Raw genomic sequence first — 23,889 nt, 5'->3', positions numbered from 1 at the left:
CTTCACATACTCAATATTCTTCTGAAAAATTGTGCATTTAAGCTTATGCAGATTCAGATGTTAATATACTCTAGCGCTTAGTTAAAAATGTTCCCACTCAAGCCCGACAACCAATATTATAGGGCTATTGACCCATTAATACGCCGGGCTGTATATGCCGACCGCTTGATAATTTAACCATAAGCATATACAACTCTGCGCATTAAACGAAAAAAAATTATTTTAACATCTACAATTATGTAAGCCGTGGTTCAAAAATTAGCCTAAAGCAAATCCTTTCCACCCATATTCCGATTAACGCTGGAAATGCCTAATTAATGTAACCGACAAATACAGTGAAATATAAAATTGAAATAATGTTTGCGTCCAAAAAAATTACGGCCCTTGTGTCATCCATGGATTATTAGGCCAACGTCCGAGCGAGTGTGCATTGACAGTCCAGTTATTCAACAGATATATGTTGCCAGAGCTCAAATAACAGCAAATAAACGTCCGAGTGAGTGTGCATTGACAGTCCAGTTATTCAACAGATATATGTTGCCAGAGCTCAAATAACAGCAAATAAAATTTTGAAAAATCAAGACAACATTCCCCTTCTTTTATCGAATATACAAAAATCTTGCAGTCCCGCTAAGAACAGGCACCGAAGATGATGTCCGCTGACATTCCTCCGAATCAAACAATCTACATCAACAATCTCAATGAGAAAGTCAAAAAAGAAGGTACCGTTATCTTCCATACATTGTGAAGCAGGATTTTGTTATATTTATTTTATTCGATGCTGTCTGGTTTGGCCATTTTCGTTAAGCCAGAGCTCGAGGAAGGAGAACATATAAGTTAAACCGATACAAATACACACGTTTAACATAAACCCTTAAAACTGAAATAACTATAAACCCTAGTTATATACTCTTCAACCCCATTATCTTGTTTTATCTGATTTTTGGGGCCATAGAAACAGTGGTCGATATGCTGCATTGTGAACTTAATGATTTCACTTCAAACTTATAGTTTTTAAAATATTCACGGTGTTGCTCGTTTTGTATTTCTTTTGAACCCTTTATTTCTACTGTCCATGGGTTTTATGTACACGTTTTCTCAGATTTTTGTAACTATGATGACCATGCAAGTTATTCGCTAATTTATACCGTGGTGCGGAGTAACACCTGTTTCATTGCTGAGAGCGAACATGAAGTATGCTAAACTGAAAGAACGTAAACCCTAAAGTGAACAACTGACTTTTTGAACAAATGAAAACCCAACTGATTCAAGGTCTTGATGTGCGAATCAAACCAGTTTGATTTCTCCAAGGCAGAGTCATCGTCGGCTATGGCTGCTTTGGAAGATCAATTTCAATAAGACTTGATTATGCCATATAGACCGTGTGAAGAATCAACATTACGAATAAGCAAAATGCAGCATTTAAAAAATAGTAATAGGCATGTAGGAATTTCGAATCACCCTAAAATTCATAATTTGTTTGCAGTGTTTTTTCTTATGAAATCTGCTTCTTTGAATCTTGCATAGCATATTGCGAAATAAATCGAGCGCTAGATAGGCCTCCACCAAGACACCAAATCTGTTAAACTTATAAGTTTAAAAAAGACTGGCTGGCAGATAGGACGCAAGACAAAATTATGGTGTAAGATACAAAAACCTCTCCAAAGTTGAACCTGAAACTCGTATCCTGCAAGAGAAAGTTCTTACTTAATTCCCTCAGAAAACACAGAGTTCTACGCAGGGGAGCAGCATGGTCTCGAAAGCCAAGGCTAAAAAATAAAGAAAATCTACAAAGTGCAGCAGCAACATTTTCTTTGCAGTACATATGCTATCATCATTAACATATTTTATATTCTAAAAAACAGTACTTAAATTATAAATGCAATACAGTTCACAAAATGCACAGATCACATGCTATGGTCTTTATGTTCAGCTATTGGGAGAATTTATACTTAGTTTGACATTTGGCACCACATTCTCTAAGCTTCTGTCCGCAGTCTCCCCAGCAGATGGGTGCTGCTACCATGGGATGTAATCTGGAACAAGATACTAAGTCCCCTCTAAAATTGTGTCTGAAACTAGCATCCTGCAAGTGAAAGCTCTTACTACATCCTCACAAAACCCAGAGACCCATGCAGGTGAGCGGCATGGACTTGCCCTGTGATCTAGCAGTTGTCCCTTTAGGAGTCCCTTTTATGCCCCCTGCTAGTTTGAGCAGTAAAATTTTGGTGCACACGAAACATGTGTTTTGTTCCCCATACGACATATTGACATATCATTATTGGCGACTCCATTGGAAGAATGAAGCCCTAGTTCTTCATTAAGCTTTAAAGTTAATGCTTGTAGGGTGAAGCAAGCATCTATCAAGGCACTTTAATTCACCTTGGCGACTCCATTTCAATCCTAATATGCAAGATCATAGAAAATGGACTATAGTAAAAGAAAGATTGATCTTGGTCCTACATTTGCAAAACTCACTGACCAAGACATTCAAGAACTACAAAAGAATGGGAATAAATATGCAGAATCTTATCAAAATGTATTGGAAGGTATGGATATGGAACTCATGCTCGGGTTTTATAGATCACAACAAGTGCAACTCAACATAATGAGGGATTTCTATAAGGGGGATCCTAGTCACCTCTTTGACCTTGCTCGCCTAACCTATGCTCTGAATATTCTGACTGACCTAATCAATGATAAATGTCATAGTCAACCACAAAGTCCCACAATGGGAAATCAATTGGATGACATTGAAGAAAGCTCAAGTGTGGGTGAGGATGATGAGCAAATGTCAGTTATAGAATTGGAAGACTATGGCGATGAGAAGAGGAACACCTCCTCTGATGATGAAGAGTTGGATCCTCTAAGCCTCCAAATCACGCAAGAAAGAATGGATGAATATAGTAGGTCATGTAGGGATGTGGTGAGCGAATATAATTCTAATGAAGTTTTCTCCCGTTTATATGATGAAGAGGTGAAGCTTCATAAGATGAAATGTGAATATAAAGAGAACCCTACTAATGCTCTCCTCCTAGAAGCATATTACCAAAATCATGTAACAAATACCTTAGCCATTGTTCTTCAAGAGAAGAGAGAAGAAGAGAGGTCCCGCTTGTCAACCAACCAAGATGAAGATGACCTTGAGGATCTTGGTGATGAGCAAGAAGATGAGTCCTCGTTGGGGCCGCAAGATGGACAAGATGATTTTGAGAGCACATGTGTTGAGGAGAATGAGGCTATGGAAAGTAAGGTTGAGACTAACCTTACCTTTTTAAGGGTATCACTTTCGATGACTCTCCTTTTGAGAACCTTGAGGAATGTGATCCGAAGAGCTCCTTGGAGAAGATGACATTGGAGATTATTTCCACATTGAAAAGGAGAAATGAGTGATTGTGGGCTTCAATTTGATGGTGCTCCCATTTATGATACTGACAAAGAAGATGAGGTTGAGATTGGTTTTTCCTTTATCCCAGACATTACTTGCAATGACATATCCATCGAAACCCTTGGGAAGGAGAATTATTATTTTCCCTTGCATGAAGAAGGACAGTTGGAAGTGATTGATTCTCCTTTTAATGAAAGCTCAATCTTTGATGCTTATAATGAGGAAAGAAATGAGGCTCCTACCTACTCACCTTATGATGATGTATTCAAATCACTTGAGGCTTTAGATTATGGGGAAGGAAAACCTGTTAAATATGACACTTCAACTTTCCCTCTTATTCATCACCTTGAGTCTTCCTCAAGTGAGTCCCTCGTCCCTTTTGGTATGACCTCGAGTGACCATGCCCCTTTTCCCCTTTCTGAATATGGTGTCAAGGAAGAACCCTTCATTGAATATACTTTATCCCCTTTGACTCATCCTTAGGATTATGATCACTCTGCAACCTCCCCTCCCTAATGTGACCATCACCATGGGAGACCTATTTGTTGCACTCCTCCTATCCCTCACCCTTCGTTCCCTTCTCATCACGACCTTGTGGCATCTACAGAGCATAATATTACAAGCAATGATTGTGATAGGGAGTTCTTGAGAGTGATCTTTCATTCCATCATTGTGTACTTAGAGGGAAAGCCCTGCACTTCTAGATTGACCTATCCCCCTTCTCGTAGGGCTTCCTTTTACATCGAATGGAGATCATGTTTTCCCACCTCCCACCCACTTCACCCTCCATGTGATTATGTCCGCATTTGCCTTGGGTTTTGTTTCATGAGTAATCATACTGGTAGGCATATGTACAGTGATATGATGATATGTTGGTTGCACTGGCTTTATGATTACACTTAGTATTGGCCTTACTATATGCATGTTTTGATAGGATGCATTGCACACTCATTTTCCATTAGAACTAACATCATATGATATTTCTCATGGTAGAGTAGATGCATATTTGCATATTTTATTTTTTTGTTGCTTTTCATGGCCTAACATTAAGTATGTGCGATCATGAGATGTCGCGAAAGCATGCTGCCTCATATTGTTTATCTCTATTATATGTGCAAGTAACAAGTCTAAGTAATCAAGAGATTGTTGGAGTTCTCGTGACCTCTCGTTCGCGTAGCTTCGTCCACTTCTTCGAGAGATTACGTCCCAGTTGGAGCCAAATGTTACCCTCCATTTTGTGGGTGATATCCATAGGAGAAATATTTTTTTCAAGATGATCTTCCGCCGGCAGCCAACAACCCCTTGCAGCCACCAACTAGCTCGTTGTGCCACTTCTCCACCACCTGAGCCAGTCATGTGGTCCCTCACCCATCACCCATTTGTCATGATCATATGTTGGAAGGTGGGCCTCCCAAACCTAAAGGTATGCCTTGTCATTTGGTAATTGAGTATTGTAGTTTGCTTATCATGGACACTTCTGGGCATGGATTAATGGGGGGATTTGGCGGAAAGAATGGGCTAGGTTTGTGCTCTTGTCCCCTAGACCCTTTTTGGATATTAACCTTGGATTCTAGTCTTGTGGGATCTTTTTTACTGACCATTTGGTTTTAGGGATGGTATTTCATGGGAAACCCTGATTTTGGTTGCGTGGTCCCGACCCATCATTAGCATATATTACTCCCTTTCCACTCATTATTTCCCCATTCATCATTTCTCCCACCTGGGTCCACATTCCTCCACTAGGTCCACTTAGGGCTGACTCTCACCCTCCCCTTGCCCACACCTTGGGTTAGGTCTGGAATGATGCCTTGGAGGTTGATGTAGCTAAAAATAAAAGTAAAAGCACAATTGGTCACATGTCCATCACCCTAGTTCCTACAGGGTCGATGAGTCCCCTTTATCATATCAGAACCCATGATTGTCCCAACCCTTGGTGGGCAATGAACTGCCCTACCTTATGTAGGTTTTAACCTTGTACATAAATTACCTGCAAACGAATTCTTAAAAACAGAAAATAAACAATGGCGATAGCATAACACCTAAAATAGATATATACACAGAGATTTTCCCTTGGATCCCAAAACTGGGACTACTAGATTGATTTTTCATTATATTCCTTTCATTGTTACAATACATATATATACATGCCGAAACATCTATAAACCCCAATCCATTGACCCTGATTAGAACATAACCGTAGTTCTCTTGACCGGATCTACAAACTACCATGGGCAGAAAACCATCAAGCCCAAAACCATGTGCGATATCCATACACAAAACCATAGGTAGGTTCGCCCACTTAATATAGGGTCCAATTTTTTTTTTTTCCCGGTGTGCTCCCCCGAACCCCATGCAGGGATGCTACCGGCTCCCTACTAGACAACCGATAAGGAGGGCTTCCACCTCCCTATGACCCCCCTGCTATGCCCGACGTAATGAAGGGGGAACTGGTCACCCCCCTCTAACCCCGACTTTGCGCATCGGGCTGGTCGTGGAAAGAATATAACACACACCCAACATTTGCCCACTTGTTGTTTCTTTCCACAAGGGGCCACATGAGAGCTTAGTCATTGGTTCAACCCTGCAACACCCATTGTTTCTCTACACCAAGAGAATTTCTTAGTGCTCACAGACTTTGTTAATGCATTTGCAGTGTTCTTCAAAGTGTCCACCTTTACCAACAACACCTTAAAGTCTTCAACCATATCCCTTACAAAGTGATACTGAACATCAATGCGCTTTGTCTTTGATGATAAGCAGGGTTCTTTGCCAAGAAAATGGCACTTTGGTTGTCACAGTCTATCCTTATAGCTCGCTGTACTAACCCTATACTTGAACACAATCTCTGCAACTAAATTGCTTCCTTGCTTGCATGAATGGCTGCCATGTATTCTGCCTCTATAGTTGAAAGTGCCACTACAGACTGTTTCTTACTCATTTGTTAAAATTGGCAACTAGGGCCAAACTCAACATGGGTCATCTTATTTATGACAACTGATATTTTTCTTGGATTTATGACAACTGATATTTTTCTTGGATTCCTCTCTCTATGAGGTGTAGGATTGATCTAGATATCATTCGATTTTGACATGTACAAATGAAATTATGAATTTATTTTGATTATGGTCAATTTGTCAAGGTCGGCCATCAAACTTATGTAGGCTCAGAAGCCCAACAGTCACGTCTATTCATCCTCAACATTGCATATAAATAGAAGGTGACTTAGCCTCATTTGGACACACTAATCTTCACACTTCTCTCTCTCTCTCTCCTCATTGATTGGGTATGGATTTCTGGGCCTCTCTGTCTCCACACGTCCGAAATTTCAGGAGGCAGAAATTTCAGAGAGCAAATTTCAGGAGGCCGAAATTTCAGGAGACCGAATTTCTGTATAATTTGACCAAGCATTGACCAGCGTGCGTTGACCTCCTTTGAATGCGTTTTGTGAGGGCTATCTCTGTTTGGGTAGGCTGCATTTTTGGGCACAAAAATTGAGGCTAAACGTTGACTGTTGACCAACGTTGACTGCAGTTAGGGCTGACCACAGGTTTGCTGTTTGCTTGACTTTAATTGGGTTGAATTTGACTGTTTTGAGGGCTGTTTTATCTTGCTGTTTAGAGGCCGAAGTTGACCGATTTGTTGAGGGTCAAATCTGCCCTGTTGACCAACATTGACTTTTCTGGTTAGGGCTCTTTTGCTGCTGTTATAAATTATCAGATTTGTAAATTGTACTATCTCTCTCTGCTGAACTATTGAAGACTAAAAGAAGATTTGATCAAGGGTTTCCCCACATTGGGGTTTGTCCCTGGCTGGTGCCACATCTTGTGTCCTCTTGTCTTGGCTTGTTTTCTACTATTTATGTTTATGTTCTATCCGCATTTTACTATTAGGTTGATGTGATTGCTAATCTGAATATTGATGCTGGGCTAATAAAGAAATTGAAGTAAAATTGCTCTAAAGCATAGAACATACCATTGTTGCCTAAAATTAACATGGTATCGAAGCTGAGGTGAAGATAAAGCCTAAGCAAGAGTGAAAGAGCAATCACCAAAGACAGTTGGACAAGGAAAAAAGGTTCAGTAGGTTCCTCATCCTACTTCTCGGCTGAAGACAAGCTCCATGATAAATCTGACTATCATGGATGGAAGATGTCTCTTGATTTGACCCTGGAAGAAAAAGAAGTGATGGACTATGTGCATGGTAAAATCCCTGAACCTCTTTCAAATGCACCGGCTGTTGCGAAGACCAAGTACAATAGGGTCGAAGTCAAAGCAAAGACGATTATCAGGGATTCCATTGACAAGCATCTGTTGGCCTACATCTCCGAATTGAAGACCTCCAAGGAGATCTACGACAGGTTGGTCGGCATGTTCAGAAAATTCTATTTCACAAGAATAAGTTGAAGGTTATTAAGAAGGGCAAGGACGAGGATGTTCAATCCTATTTCTTGAGGATTACTGAGATCAAGAATGATCTACTCTTGATTGGAGATGTCATTCCTGATAGGGAACTTACTTTCACCACCCTTGGAGGACTCCCACCTAAGTGGTATGTATTTAGAACCACCATCCTCAACAATGATCGAATTCCAGAGTTTGAAGAATTGATGTCGACATGCATTCAAGAAGAAACAAGAATGGTGGAGCGAGAAATGCCTTCTAATAGAAGCAACCCACTGCATTCTCCGCTCATGCCAAAAGTAGAAATAATGCAGGGTCTAAAGGTCATTTCTATGGAAAGCCAGGATCTAAGGGAGGAAGGAAGGGCGGGTGCTTTGTTTGCAATAAGTTTGGCCACTATGCAAGGGAGTGTCCAAATAAAAGGGACACATCGCATGATGATGATCACAATCATTCCAGGGGCAACTTCAACAACAACGATCAAAGGAATGGCAGGTCCAATGGCAAAGGAAAAAGGAATGCGGGACATCAAGGAAATGGTCGACTCTCCAAGAAATCAAGGAACTCCAGGTATGAAGAATCAAATGTTGTTAATAATAAGCAAAAAGAGTACTATCTTATATCAACCCTCTCCACTGCCTCTCCCTCGGACACTTTGGGAATTTGGCTGATTGATAGTGGTGTCTCAAGTCACTTCACCGAATACAAGGAAACCCTCTCTAATCTGATAGAAAAGGAGACAAACTTGGAGATCATCCTTGGAGACGACGCCACCTATCCCGTGAAGGGAGTAGGGAATGTTACCCTTCAATTGAATCAAGGTAACACTATTCATTTGCAAGAAGTACTATATGTACCTAATCTTAAGAAGAACTTGGTATCCATTTCAGCCATGGAGGACAAAGGATTCAAGGTGGCATTCATCGACGGAAAGGTACGTGTTTGGAAAATAAATTTTAAAGATGCTTTTACTCTTGGTTTCAGGGTTGACACTTTGTATCAAGTTGGAGGAAGTCCATTGGTAGCCATGTCTTGTGACACATCTCTACAATTTGAACTATGGCATCGAAGGTTTGCCCATCTTCATTATAGGGCCTACCCGATGTGAGACAGATGGTGACAGGTATGCCCACATTCAAAGTAGAGCATGAAGGTGTATGTCCGGGATGTGCTGAAGGAAAACTAACAAGGGGACCATTCCCCTCAAGTAATAGCAAGACCACAAATATATTGCAATTGATCCACTCCGACATATCTGGTATGATGCTCGTAAACTCTTTGGGAGTATACATATGTTATCTCACCTTTACGGATGATTATTCTCGCAAGACCTGGATCTACTTCTTGAAGAAGAAGGATGAAGTGTTCACCTGGTTCCGACACTTCAAAGCCTTGATCGAAAACCAATCCAAGAAGAAAATCAAGATATTGAGGACTGATAATGGGACTGAGTATGAATCCAATGAATTCCAAGATTATTGCAGAGAAGCTGGCATTAAGAGGGAGACTACAACACCATACACTCCTGAGCAGAATGGTGTGGCTGAAAGGAAGAATCGCTCTATTGTAGAAGTAGTTTGTGCCATGCTTCATGATCAAGGCCTTCCGAAGTTCCTATGGGCTGAAGCTGCAAATACTGTTGTGTATGTTCAAAACTGATGCCCTCATCAAGCATTGGACTCCAAGACTCCCGAAGAAATGTTCACTGGTAAGAAACCCGATGTCTCTCATTTTAGAATTTTTGGAAGTCCCGTATATTTTCATGTGTCGAAAGAGAAAAGAAGCAAATTGGGTGCATCTGGGAAGAAAGGAATCTTTGTGGGCTATAGTGAAAATTCTAAGGGATATAGAATTTATGTGGCTGGTCAAAAGGAAGTTGAGATAAGTCATGATGTCACCTTCGACGAAGATATGGCCCTCAGGAAGATCAACAACCTTCCTATCCTAAGGAAGGACAAAGAAGCTGACACCGGAAATCAGGGTGCAAAAGAAGATGAAACGATGCCTGATGTTGATGAACCTATGGATCCTATTGATCCTCCTCCTCATGAGCCCTCCTCCAAAAGGAGACCCTCATGGCTTAGGGAGACTCTCGAAGATGCCGAGAGACACATTGCACCAAGGGGGACTTTCTGTGAAAGTAAGAAGCCGAACAGGTATCAAGGATATTTGACTACCATGAGCACTATCATTCAAAATGAGCCTTCATCATTCGAAGAAGCCGTGAAGCATCAAGTATGGAAGGATGCTATGAATGAAGAATACGAGTCAATTATGAAGAATGATGTTTGGGATGTGGTCCTTAGACCCCAGGACAAATCGGTTGTCACCTCTAAGTGGCTCTACAAAATCAAGCATGGAGCTGATGGAAGTGCAGACCCTCTCATTCACAAATGTAAGAGGGAGTTGGCTTTTGAATTTGAGATGAAGGACCTAGGACCGCTGCATTATTTCCTAGGGTTGGAGGTCTAGCAAAAGGCAGGTGAAATTTTCCTCTCTCAAGGAAAATATGCTGTGAAGATATTGGAAAGATTTGGAATGGTGGACTGCAAGCCTGTGACTACTCCGATGGAACTTAACTTTAAGAAGTTATGTGGTAGTGCTGCTGGACTTGAATTGGGAAATGCTTCTAAGTATCATCAACTCATAGGAGCATTGATGTTCTTGGTGAACTCCCGTCCGGACATATGTTTTACAGTTAACACATTGAGCCAATACATGGTTGAGCCTCATCATATACATTGGATTGCTGCCAAGAATCTTCTGAGATATCTTCAGGGCACAATCACTCATGGACTGAGATACACTGTCGGAAATGTGAGGCTGCATGGTTATTTTGATGCTGATTGGGCTGGCAGTGTGGTGGATCGCAAGAGCACTTTTGGATGCTGTTTTTCTTTGGGTTCTGCTTCGATATCCTAGATAAGCAGGAAGAAGAAATCGGTTGCTTTGAGCACCACCGATGCCGAATACATAGCTGCTAGTATGGCCTTCTGTGAAGTTGTTTGGTTGAGGAAGCTCTTCAGTGAGATGTTTGGAGTCTGGACATGTGCTGGATACCACCGTGATCCTCCGAGACAACCAGAGTGGGATCTGATTACCAGAGAATCTCGTGTTTCATGATCTCTCCAAGCATATAGATATTAGGTACCACTTTATTCGAGACATGGTACAATGAGGAGCAATAAGGCTCCATCAGATTGGGATTGATGAGCAGGTCGCCGATATTCTGACAAAGCCCTTGGGGAAGGTCAAATTCTTGGCCTTCCGAGAACGACTTGGAGTCATGGAGAGACCCTCTTATGAGGGTCCTGTATGAGATGGACATTGAGTTCTGGGAGCTCCAAGGGGCTTGGGGTACTTCTTGGAGCAGTGAGCAACCATAGGGTGAGTGGTTCAACCTTCCTCTAGTGGTTCGCTGTGTACAGGGTGAGTGGTTCGGCCTTCCTCTGTGATACCCCTTGGCGACATGTAGGTAGGATGAGTGGTTCATCCTTCTCCTACTGAGACATCCTACCCATGCAGTCTGGGACTCATGGGAAGTACCTCTCATTTGGCCAATGAGTAGGGAAATGAGGATAGGGACCATAGTACTACTGATGGACACATCGTGTACTACCGTACTCCCTATGCTAGGATGACCGATATTGATCTGGGATCAATAGGAATTGACTTCGGGTCAGTGAGAGTGGTATGAGACACTCTCTTTTGATTGGAACCAACTTCGGGTCAATAAGAGTGGTATGAGACACTCTCTTTTGATTGGGACTGACTTCGGGTCAGTAGAGAATGGTATGATACATTTTCGATCACTTCTTCTTCTTCATAGTTCAGCAGGGCAGAGCAGTGTAGAGCAGTGCATTGATGGCATAGATAGTACAAATTGGCAGATGCATTAGCAGATGGAGTTCTCCCTAGTCGAGAGGGAGTGTTAAAATTGGCAACTAGGGCCAAATTCCACATGGGTCATCTTATTTATGATAACTAATATTTTTCCCTCTCTCCGAGAGGTGTAGGATTGATCTAGAGATCATCCGATTCTGACATGTACAAATGAAGTTATGGATTTATTTTGATTATGGTTAAATTGTCAAGGTCGGCCAACAAACTTATGTCAGCTTAGAAGCCCAATAGTCACGTCTGCTCATCCTCAATGTTGCATATAAATAAAAGGTGACTTAGCCTCATTTGGACACACTCATCTTCACACTTCTCTCTCTCTCTCCTCATTGATTAGGTACGGATTTCTGGGTGCCTCTCTCTCCACGTCCGAAATTTCAGGAGAGCGAAATTTTAGGAGGCCGAAATTTCAGGAGACTGAAATTTTAGGAGGCCGTAATTTCAAGAGATTGAATTGCTATACAGTTTGACCAAGCATTGACCAGGATGCGTTGACCTCCTTTGACTGCATTTTTGTGAGGGCTATCTCTATTTGGGCAGACCGCATTTCTGGGCACTGAAATCGAGGCTAAATGTTGACTGCAGCTAGCGCTGACCGCAGGTGGGCTGTTTGACCAGATTTTGACTGGGCTGAATTTGACTGTTTTGAGGGCTGTTTATCTTGCTGTTTGGAGGCCAAAGTTGACAGAAGTTGACCGATTTGTTGAGGGTCAAATCTACCCTTTTGACCAGCATTGACTTTTCTGGTTAGGGCTCTTTTGCTGCTGTTATAAATGATCAGATTTGTAAATTGTACTATCTCTCTCTACTGAACTATTGAAGACTAAAAGAAGATTTGATCAAGGGTTTCCCCACATTGGGGTTTGTCCTTCACTGGTGCCACATCTTGTGTCCTCTTCTCTTGGCTTGTCTTTTGTTGTTTATGTTTATGTTCTATCTGTATTTTACTATCATGTTGATGTGATTGCTAATTTGAATATTGATACTGGGCTAATAAAGAAATTGAAGTAAAATTGCTCTAAAGCATAGAACATACCATTGTTGCCTAAAATTAACATCATCCAATTGATTGCACCTCCAAATAGCTTAAACACATACCCACTTGTAGAATTTCTCTAATCTAGATCTCCAACCCTGTATGCATCAACAAAGCCACGGATGTCCAAAACGCTGTCCAAACCTGGTCTTCCTTGGTAGCACAGTCCATAATCACCAATGCCACACAAATACCTGAAAACCCGCTTCACTGCTGTCTAGTGCTCCTTCCTTGGTTTTGACATAAACCTGCTCAATACTCCCACTGCATGTGTAATGTCTGGTCTAGTACAGACCATTGCACACATCACGCTATCGACTGTACTTGCGTATGGAACACGGGACATGTCCTCTTCCTCTTCTTGTGTCTTGGGACACTATTTAGCGGATAATTTTACACCTATAGGAATAGGAACCTTCACTGGTTTACTATTCTGCATATTAAACCTCTCCAGTATTGTCTCGACATACTTCCTCTGGCTTAATCAGAGCTTCTTCTTTGCCTGATCTTTAATTTCCATGCCCAAAATATAGTTTGCAGCACCAAGATCTTTCATGTCGAATTTGGAGGACAATCGAGTCTTCAAATCCTAAATTTATTTGTTATTTCCAATCAACAACATATCATCCACATACAAGACCAGATAAATAACACAGTCATCAATTAATTTAAAATACACATAGTGATTCGCTTTGCTTCTGGTGAAGCCAAGTCCCCGTATAAATGTATCAAATTTCTGATACCATATCCTTGGTGACTGTTTTAACCCATACAAAGACTTTTTTAACCTGCATACCAGCTCTTTCTTACCCTTCACCGCAAAGCCTTCAGGTTGCTTCATGTAGATCTCTTCTTCTAGATCCCCGTGAATAAATGTTGTCTTCACATTCATCTGTTCTACCTCAAAATCAAAAGCAGCAACGACAGATAAAAGTAATCTAATAGAAGCTACCTTGGCAACATGAGAAAAATATCACCAAAATCAATTCCCGGCACCTGGGAATAACTTTTTGCTACCAACCAAGCTTTGTATTTCTCCACCTTGCCTTCTGCATTCATCTTCTTCTTAAACACCCATTTGCTTCCAATGGGTTTCCTTCCAGCCGACAAATCCACCAAATCACAAGCCTCATTTTTGTCCAAAGATGCCATTTCATCAACCATGGTGTCTTTCTAGAGTTTGACATCCTCTGAGTTAACTGCCTCCCTGACAGTTCTGGGATCATCATCAGTAATAGATAAAGCAAAATTTGAACAGAAAGTAGTTGGACTATACCTTTCTGGTTGCCTTCTTTCTCGAACTGATCTCTCACAGCTGGAGTTTGTGGCTCTTCATCTTCTGATTCCTCTTCTGTTGTAGAGTCTGATTCTTCCTCCTTTAGCTAAAACTCTATCTTCTCATGTTTTTTTGGTAGGGCTTCATGTTTAATAACATCTTTCATCTCTAAACACCACATCGCGGTTGTACACAACTTTCATTGTTTTTGGGTTTCAAAACTTGTAACCTTTTAAACCATCCTTATATCCAATAAAGATGCACCTTTCAAATTTACTATCCAACTTAGTTCTTTTATCCTTTGGAACATGTGCATATGCATCATAGCCAAATACCCTCAGATGTGAAAGAGATGGTTTCTTACTAGTCCATACCTCATGTGGAGATTTATCCTCCAACGTTGATGAAGGTGATCTATTAACGAGGTAACATGTAGTCTCCATCGCCTCTGCCTATAATTCCTGTCATAATCCGACACCATTGAGCATGCGTTTTGCCTTTTCCATCAATGTCCTGTTCATTCTTTCTGCAGCTTCGTTTTGCTAAGTTGTGTATGGAGTAGTTTTCTGACGTGCTATACCACACTTCTTACAAAACTCTTCAAATTCCTTTTTGCAGAAATCTCCACCGTTATCTGTCCTCAACACCTTTATCTTCTTCTCTGTCTGGTTTTCCACCAGAGCCTTCAATTCTTTAAACCTGTCAAAGACTTCAGATTTCTTCCTAAGGAAATATATCCATGTATTCCTTGACAAGTCATCTATAAATGATAAGTAGTACATAGACTTACCCAGTTATGGAACCGACACATGTCGAGACTCAAAACACATCACTGTGCACAAGCTCTAATATCCCTTTCGCCCTCTTAGCACCAGAGGGGAAACTCACCCGATTCTGTTTCCCATATACACAATGTTCACAGAAATCGAAATCCAAAGAGCAATTAGACATACCTTCTACCATACCATTACCATGAAGTATTCGAAGACCCTTCTTTACAATATGTTTAAGCCTTTGGTGCCATAACATGGTCTTTTCTCCAGAGACCACTAGATTTTCTACTCTTTAGGAACCACAGAACTATTGCATCCATCAATAACAGTGCTATCCAAAAGCTTGTACAAAGTTCCGATCTGAACTCCCCGCATCAATATCAGTGCTCCTTGAACCATCTTGCAGGTATCTTTCTCGACCACTGTTTTTACACCTGCATCATCCATCTTTCTTACAGAAATAATATTTCGGGCTAATGCAGGAATATTCAGAACACCCGAAAGTTTTTTATTCTTTCCACCTTGCAACTTCAGCTTGACTTTTTCACGTCCGACGATTCTAGCCTTCTTGTCATCCCCTAAGAAAACATCACCACTATCATATTTCTCATACTCGTAGAACCATTCCCTGTGGGGAGTGAAGTGAAAGGATGCACCTGAGTCAACCAACCATGCCTCGTGATCTACATGTGTACTTGAACAAGAAGCCAAGTACACATCCCCACCTTCATCTGAGGTGGTTTACACCTTTGCAGAAGGAGCATCGTCAGATCCCTTTCCTTTCTCAGGAACTTTAGATCTACAGTCCTTTTTGAAGTGCCCTTCCTTTCTGCATTTCCAGCACACCTTTACAGGTTTTCCTGGAGATTTAGTTCTCCCACTCGAGGACTTATTTTTGTTTCTGTTTTGGGACCGCCCTCGTAAAGACAAGGCATCACCATTCTTGCCCTCCATATTTTTTCTTCTCATCTCCTCCGACAACAAGGATGAGACTATTTCATCAAACTGCAAGGTAGTTGTATTGCTACTTATTGCAACAACTAGACTATCCCACGAATCTGGTAGAGAACACAACAAACTGATGCACTTATCTTTATCTGAAATTTTAATATCAACAAATAACAACTGACTTACCACAATGTTAAAGGTGTTCAGATGCTCTGTCACTGAGTCTCCATCCTTCATCCTTAGGTTATACAGCTTTTTCAGTAGGAACAATTTATTCACCAGAGACTTAGATTGGTACAAAGTCCCTAACTTTTCTCACAAAGCCTTCACCGAAGTTTCCCCTGATACATTCAACAATATCGAATTTGAGATACACAACCGTATTGTGCTCTTTGCCTTCCGATCCAACTTGTTCCAGTTTTCATCGGACATTGCCGTTGGTTTAGTACCCCCATCTCTCGCGATCCACTGATCTTTATCCATTGGCAGATCCTCCATCTTGAGTTTCCACAACTCAAAACTCTGACCTTTAAATTTCTCGATCTCTATCTTTCCATTGCTCGCCATCTTCTTTCACTACAAGAATCGATCCCGCAGATCTCCCACTGAACATGGTCTACCACAGGCCCAAGCAAAACCCCTCAGCAATAAAGGTGTCCCCTTGAAGACGAAACAACTTTGATACCAAATGTAGGTTTTAACTCTGTACAGAAATTACCTGCAAACAAATTATTAAAAACAAAAAAAAAACAATGGCGAGAGCATAAAACGTAAAACAGATATACACAAAGATTTCCCTTGGATCCCAAAAACGGGACTACCAGATTGATTTTTCATTATATTCCTTTATATGTTACAATACATATATATACATGCCGAAGCATCCATAAACCCTAATCCATTAACCCTAAATAAGAACATAACTGTAGTTCTGTTGATCGGATCTACAAAATACCATGGGCAAAAAACCATCATGCCCAAAACCATAGGTAGGTCCGTCCACCTAATATAGGGTCCAATTTTTTTTCCCCAGGGCGTTGCTCCGGACCCCATGCAAGGGGGCTACTGCCTCCCTGCAAACCCCTTGACAGGGGGGCTACCGTCCCCCTATGACCCCCCTGCTGCACCCTGCGCAACGAAGGGGAAGCTGACCACCCCACCACCCCACTTCGCGCGTTAGGCTAGTCGTGGAAAGAATATAACACACACCCAACACCTTAAAAAGGGGTATCCACTGCTATATCTCACACATCATGATCTTACCCCTTGAACCTTGACCAGTTAATTAAAGAAAAATCATAAAAGGCAAAAGACATATAAATAAGGGTGGAAAAATTAAGGTCGGGGCACCTCATGTACCATGATTGCTCCCAATGTTTTAAAACTCCGACTCGGACTCTGACTCGGCTTAAGGTCGACTCCGACTCCGACTCCTACTTGATATTGACACGGCCAGCTCGATTTCAATGACTCGGTCGTTGTAAAAAATACATTAAATATTTATTTTTTTTATAAAAAAACATAATTTTAAAGATTTTCATTCATGTTTCCAAACACACAGCATTATAATATAGATAGAAGACAACATATGATCAAAGTAGGCTCATGAATATATCCATTATATCAAAATGGCACCCAGTGCACTATCCAATACATACACGATGATGATATAGAGATCAAAACAAAAACACATAACCAAGGAGGCTAGAAATGGCCTCTACAACAAAAGTCTGTGACCAGTGCTACTGGCTACTGCTAGAGTCATCTGGCTCAGTGTTACTTGAGAGCGGGAGCGAAATCGGGGAGTGAGAGCGAAAACGGGAGCGGGAGCGACATTTTCAAAAGCTCCCGGTTTGGGAGCAAATCTCGGAGGAGTTCGACAACCAATGTCACTAACTTCAAGGTACATAGAGGGATTGGTGCTCTTGATTAAATACGAGTTCCATACCCTAATACATGATAAAATTCAATGGAAACATTGCAATCCCCCAATCCTGAAATCCTGAAAAACTGATAAGTCTGCTGGATTTTGAATGAAATCTAAAATTCTACTTTTTCCATATGAAATCCAATGAGGCCGGAACCACTCCCAAACATCCTGAGTCATTTCATGGTAATGTTAAAAATTTAAGTAAAAGGATGAAATGAAGATTAAGGAGAATGTCACTTTTACTTTAAGAATTTAACATTACCATGAATAGCATATCAATACTAGGGATCAGAGTGGGTTAAATAGGGTTTGGGAGAGGGGAATGGACCCCAAATAGCACTTAACCAATTTTTAAAACAACTTGGAGTCCCCAACACTCGGCGAAATCTTAAAAATTTAAAAAAATATATAAAAAAAATTGCTGTTTTTGGGGTTTATTGGCTGCATGAACTAACTCGGCTGAGTAATTACGGGTCCAGCTGAGTCGGCCGAGTTATGACTGACTCGGCCGAGTCATGCTATAACTCGGCCGGGTCAGTCATAACTCGGCTGACCGAACCGTTTTTCTGCCGAGTTGAATTTTTTTTTCCGGCTCAGACCAACTCGGTCGAGTCGGTTTCGAGTTAGCGGGATCTTGAAACAATGATTATATTCCCAAGTGCGGGCTTCCCTTTTATTAATTACACTTTTACTCCAGCATGTGGCCCAGGGCTGCCCCTTCTCATTCTCTATTCCATTCACCTCTTTATCACATGCCACCACCTTTTAAAGGGTGTACCTCGGACATATTATCCCCTTTAAGAGTAGAAACCACCTAATGGGATATTTGGCTAACTCGATTTGTGGTTTGGAGACATTAGCACATGCCAAAAGCCCATTATGGAGGGGCATACCATTATGAAGTCCCCGCCTGTGGTCCATGGTTTGTAAGCTCTTTCACTCAATTTCTTTGATGACTTGTTGTACTAGAAGGCTAGGGCACGCATTGGATCTTATGCAGGATTGCAGGTGGTATCCATCTTGGGTTTGGTCTCCTTATACAGGGTCCTAACCCTCAAGAGGGCTACATTGGCACATGTAGGGTGTGTGTTGAGAGCCATGGGCCCCCACAACACTAGACAACATTCCATGGATCCCCAAGGATGTACAGAGGTTGGCTTGAGATCCATCTATTGGACGAGGTAGATGCACCTAGTTCACCTTTTCCCAACTAGCCCCACATATGTACCATGCACTTGGCAGCTGACCAAGACTTGTAGGATGATGTGGCATCACCTACACCATCCTCTGAGCTCTTACAGATGGTCTACAAGAATCTTTGACTCATTTGGAGACCCATGAGGTTATTATTGTGCCCCCATACCCACTAGGAGTACCACAGGTTTATTGTTTGGAGAACAAGGGGCCATCCCCTTGTCCATCAGTTTTGAGGGTCATATTCGTCATTATGGCACCTATGGACCTCATCAGGTCTCTTGGAGGGTCCTACGACATGTATTGTTTATTATTTGACCTCTTAAGAGGCTTATTATTTCATTTTTTTAGCTAGTTTGTGGTGGGCTGGTCACCAAAAGTTAAGTTATTAGCACATTATTTTATTTTGGGGCTTATGTAGGCTTAAGAGACTAATTCGAATTCCTAATTAATGTATAAATACAAGTGAGATGAGTTCATTTTCTCATCATCACTTTGGATTGGATCTTTCTTCTCTTTAGAGAACTTCACACTTTTTCTGTGATGAAGAATTGGAGCATGGATGAATTTTGATATTTGGATTGGAGTATTTTATCTTGGATCTTCTTTATTGTTAAATTGTTGATGGTTGGATATGTTCTATTGCATGTAAGTACACACTTTTAATGCTATTCTTGCTTTACTTTTGTCATATGCATTGAATGGGATTTTCGCAATAATAGGGCTAATTGTTGCATTGTATAATTGCAAATTTGTGGAATTGTTGTTTCTATATAGCATATCTCAATGTTTGGGCCATGTATGTGAATGAAATCTCCTAGGGATAATTCCACCAGGGAATTTATCTTGATAAGTCATCTCTCTTGCCGAGCGAAGTATAAAAGCTTTGAGGCTAAGTGAAGTAGTCCTTGAGGCCTCCTTAATCGAAATACAAGTTCTTTTTTCGTTATTCTTCTAGAATCCATTCTCCCCACGGGATTAAGGCACTAGTCCTCTAATAGGTGATCACTCAAATAATACTTTTCTTCACCTTTCCCTCTCTCTTCTAGGTCTAGCCAAGTTGGGTTACCTAGGGCATCATTTTCCTGACAAAATAGCCCAAGAAAAGGTTTGATCTCCTAGCCTCTACTGTGCTGGTATGTCCTGAAGGCCTCCTCCAATTTTGAAGCCATTCCGACGGTGGAGTTGTGAGATAACCTAAGCCCTAGCTTCGAGATCAAACTTTGCCCTGGTGTTCCCTAGGCTAGTGCCTCATAGGATCAATTTGACACCTTTAAGTGGAAATTCTTGCTTTGATCCTTTCCCCTTCCTTGTCTGGGTTGAGAACGTCATTGGTTGCTAGATTCTCCCCCCTTAACCTAGGATGGGTCCTCTTGGTCCCGTGCAGTCCCACACTTTTAAAAAGTCAAATCTTCAAGAACCATTCGAGAAGTCAAGTCCAATAAGGATTTTAGGTTTGGGAAACTCCTTTGCAAAGCATATTCCTCTAACCTAGCCCTCAAATCCTCACCTCCTTATCCTAGAAAACTTTGTACCTTGCTTAAAAAGCAAGTAAGCTCTATTTTTAACCCCCTTCTAAGAAAAGGATCATTAAGGTCACTTCACATCCATTGGTTGATTCATCCTTCACAAGTGACTTTCTATATACCGGTATCCTCCCATCGGTGAAAGTCTGTAGAGAGTAGGGAGTCTTAGCTAAGGTGACAGTGGGCTAAGCCTCCATTGTTGCCCTCTGATCTAGCAGTTGTCCCTTTAGGAGTCCCTTTTATGCCCCTTGCTAGTTTGAGCGGTAAAACCTCCCAAGCACCAAGTCAAACCTTCCACAAGATCTCTTTCAAACGAGTCAAAGTCTTCCAAAGTCAGCAAAGGTCAACCTTTGTCAAAGCAACTTCAGTCAAAATTTTGGCCTTGCAACTTTAGGTCTGCAATTTTGGCCTGCAACTTCGGTTCTTGCAATTCACATAGAAACCCTAGACAACTTTGCATGCGTGGATAGAAAAGATGTTTTCCAAGACTTCTTTCTTCACTTAGACTTCTCCTTCTGCTTCTAGACTTTCTCGCTCTTCTTTCTTCTTATTTTGTTGTAGATCGAACTTGTGTGAGTGAGTGATCCAAATGAGTCGAAGTCCCTCTTATTTATAGTCTTCTTGAGGAGTCGAATAGGCCTCTTCTAGGCCGACTTCACCATGGCAGGGCCGACTTGGTCTTGGAGGAGAAATTGGCTTTTTAGACTAAAAAATAATGACTTTCTTTTGTTATGACAAGTCCAAATGGGACTACAATACATGACAAAAATTCTTCTTTGACTCAATAAATTCTAGAAGCATGAAGAACATGCTTTGACCTAGACTTTAAGCATGAAACCCATGCTTGACTAAATACAAATTCTTTTTCTCTTTTTGTATAAAATATACAATGTCATGATTACATGTTAAAATTGGCAACTAGGGCCAAACTCCATGTGGGTCTACTTATTTATGGTAGCTGATATTTTTCTTGGATTCCTCTCGTCGAGGGGTGTAGGATTGATCTAAAGATCATCCGTTTCCGACATGTATTCATAGGGATATGAATTTATTTGTGTTATGTGATAGTTCGTCAAGGTTGGCCAACAACCTAATTACCCCCATCTATCCTTAACATTTTACTATAAAAAGAGGTGGCCTTCAAGTCATTTAGTCACTCATCTCTTGTGATTTCTTCCTCTCTACTTGTTTGGGTTTTGGTGGAAGGAGAAGTCACCAAGAGTATATGCTGCCCTAGAGGGAGTGCCCTAGGCTTGGCCAACAACCTAATTACCCCCATCTATCCTCAACATTTTACTATAAAAAGAGGTGGCCTTCAAGTCATTTAGTCACTCATCTCTTGTGATTTCTTCCTCTCCACTCGTTTGGGTTTTGGTGGAAGGAGAAGTCACCAAGAGTATATGCTGCCCTAGAGGGAGTGCCCTAGGCTCTACGCTGCCCTAATGTAAAATAACGCTGTCATGGAGGACAACCCTTAACACGATCATGGAGGAGTCTAAGAAAGGTTCCTACGCTGTCCTAAAGGAGACCTTTCTACGCAGCAAGGAGAAGCCTATATACGCTGCCAAATGGATGCTCCAAAAGGAGCCCTAGCTGTAGTCTTCTTCTCACACAGTGAGACGCAATCCTAATGAAAGGATATACCCTAGCCACATATAATAATGAGGGCTCTTCGCTGTCAAGGAAGGAGCTATATAAACGTTGTCCTAATAGAGGATGATCATCACATTGATAAGAAGGCTTATCGCAGAGACCTAATCTTCATGATGATAATCTCGGCATTAAGACAACCTGATCTTGCATGACAAGGAGCAAGTCTTGGCATATGTATCTCGATAGTGTTCCTATAGTAGTCTTAACAAACAACAAAGTCTTGGTGATGATCACAGTGATATAGAGGGTAGTGCTCTCCTCCTCGATGGTGCATATCTCAGCGAAAGGAAGCACAATAATTATCTTTTGATGGAAGAAAGGGATCTTCGAATCCTACACTAGCCCTAACAGTCTCGGCATAACTGTGACAAAATCTTGAATATATCACAGTGAGATTCAGATCTGTATGTATGCATCTCGGTGATCTCATAATAAGATAGTCACAATCCCACTGTCTCGGCATAAGGAGAAGCAATGCTACAGTCTATTTATAATAAGGAGTTGTACTAGAGTCTCAGCATACTGACAGTGAAGGAGATCCAAAATGATATCTTTGTAGCAGTTTCGGTGTCGTAACAATGATGAGGGTTTCCAGCATGACAATGGTGCAGCATGATGATGAATGGTGCAGCGTAATGCAACATGACAGTGGTGCAACATGATGATGAATGGTGCAGCATAGTGCAGCATGACAGTGGTGCAACATGATGATGAATGGTGCAGCATGATAGTGGTGCAGCATGATGATGAATGGTGCAACATAGTGCAACTCAGTGATGGGAGCAACACAGTGATGAGAACAGCTGAATGATGGGTGCAGCATGGTGATGGAATCACCTTGGAGAATCAGTTGAAACAGTATGCCTTCACCTGAGTTCAAATCAACTACCTCATGTGTTATCTTCTTAGTGAAGATCTCTGCTCCTATTTTGACAAGTCAAAATGTTGACTTCTGATGTATATGTACTATCTCTCTCTTTGCTGAACTATTGAAGAATATAAGAAGAATTGATCAAGGGTTTCCCCACATTGGGGTTTGTCCTTGGCTGGCGCCACATCTTGTGTCCTCTTGTGTTGGTTTTTTTTTGCGATTTATGTTTATGTTCTATTTGCATTTTACTATCATGCTAAATGTGATTGCTAATCTGGAATTGATATTGAGCTAATATGGAAAACTGAAGTAAATTTGCTCTCAGCATCGAACATACTTAAAATTAACATTACAAAAGTCATTATGGGGGCCAAATCTAGTTACATTCTCCAACATACCTCTCATTAAATGGCAATAATTACTTTGTCTCCTTAATGACATGAGTTACTCTTCCTAAAAGGGCATAAGTTACACTCAAAGCATGTGAGATTCCTCCATTGAAGGCATGCGTTGCCTCTCTCCATAATGGGTTAAGCTCTTCCCTATTTGGCATACGAGTTACTCTAAGGCACACCCCTCCTTTATGGCATGAATTCACTCCTCCTCCTATATATATGTGCCTCGTATCTTCTCCCCTCACTACTTGTGCATTGTGAGAGAAGGATTTGAACTTGAGAGAGAGAATTGGAGAGACTTGAAGAAGATTGTGAGAGAGAGCAAGAGCAGAACTTGAAGGTTGATTCAGTGTTTGCATCAGCTGTTGTTGCCAGTGATCTTCATGCTACAAGTTGTTCAGATTTGGGTGAACTTACTCATTCTCTTGATCTGTTATTGTACTTTGTTCTTTGCTAAACAATTGATATCTAATAGAAGAAGAATCTGGTTGGGTTTCCCCTTTGTTTGTTTTGCCCTGGTCATTGGACCTACACATCATTATGTTCTTAGCGATCTTCTTTTGTGCATTTGGTTGATGTACTATCTACAATTGCTTAAC

The 23,889-nt window shown here is 41.2% G+C and overlaps 1 protein-coding gene across 1 annotated transcript in view; it reads left to right on the top strand.

Moving 5' to 3' along the window:
• Positions 1–311: 311 nt before the first annotated feature.
• Positions 312–23,889, top strand: part of LOC149160741 (U2 small nuclear ribonucleoprotein B''-like) — a 151,455-nt gene continuing 127,877 nt past the window's right edge. The window contains exon 1 of the mRNA XM_089436794.1: positions 312–722. Within this exon, the coding sequence (XP_089292920.1) occupies positions 650–722 (73 nt within the window). The 5' untranslated portion in view covers positions 312–649. The remainder of the gene's footprint in view (positions 723–23,889) is intronic.

Source organism: Pinus tabuliformis, chromosome 5_2 (assembly GCF_031772625.1).
Source record: "Pinus tabuliformis cultivar Carrire ecotype Pingquan chromosome 5_2, CPIR1, whole genome shotgun sequence".
In the NCBI taxonomy this organism is placed as follows: Eukaryota; Viridiplantae; Streptophyta; class Pinopsida; order Pinales; family Pinaceae; genus Pinus; species Pinus tabuliformis.
Note: the sequence above shows the minus strand (reverse complement) of the source record. Positions and strands in the feature narration are given on the sequence as shown.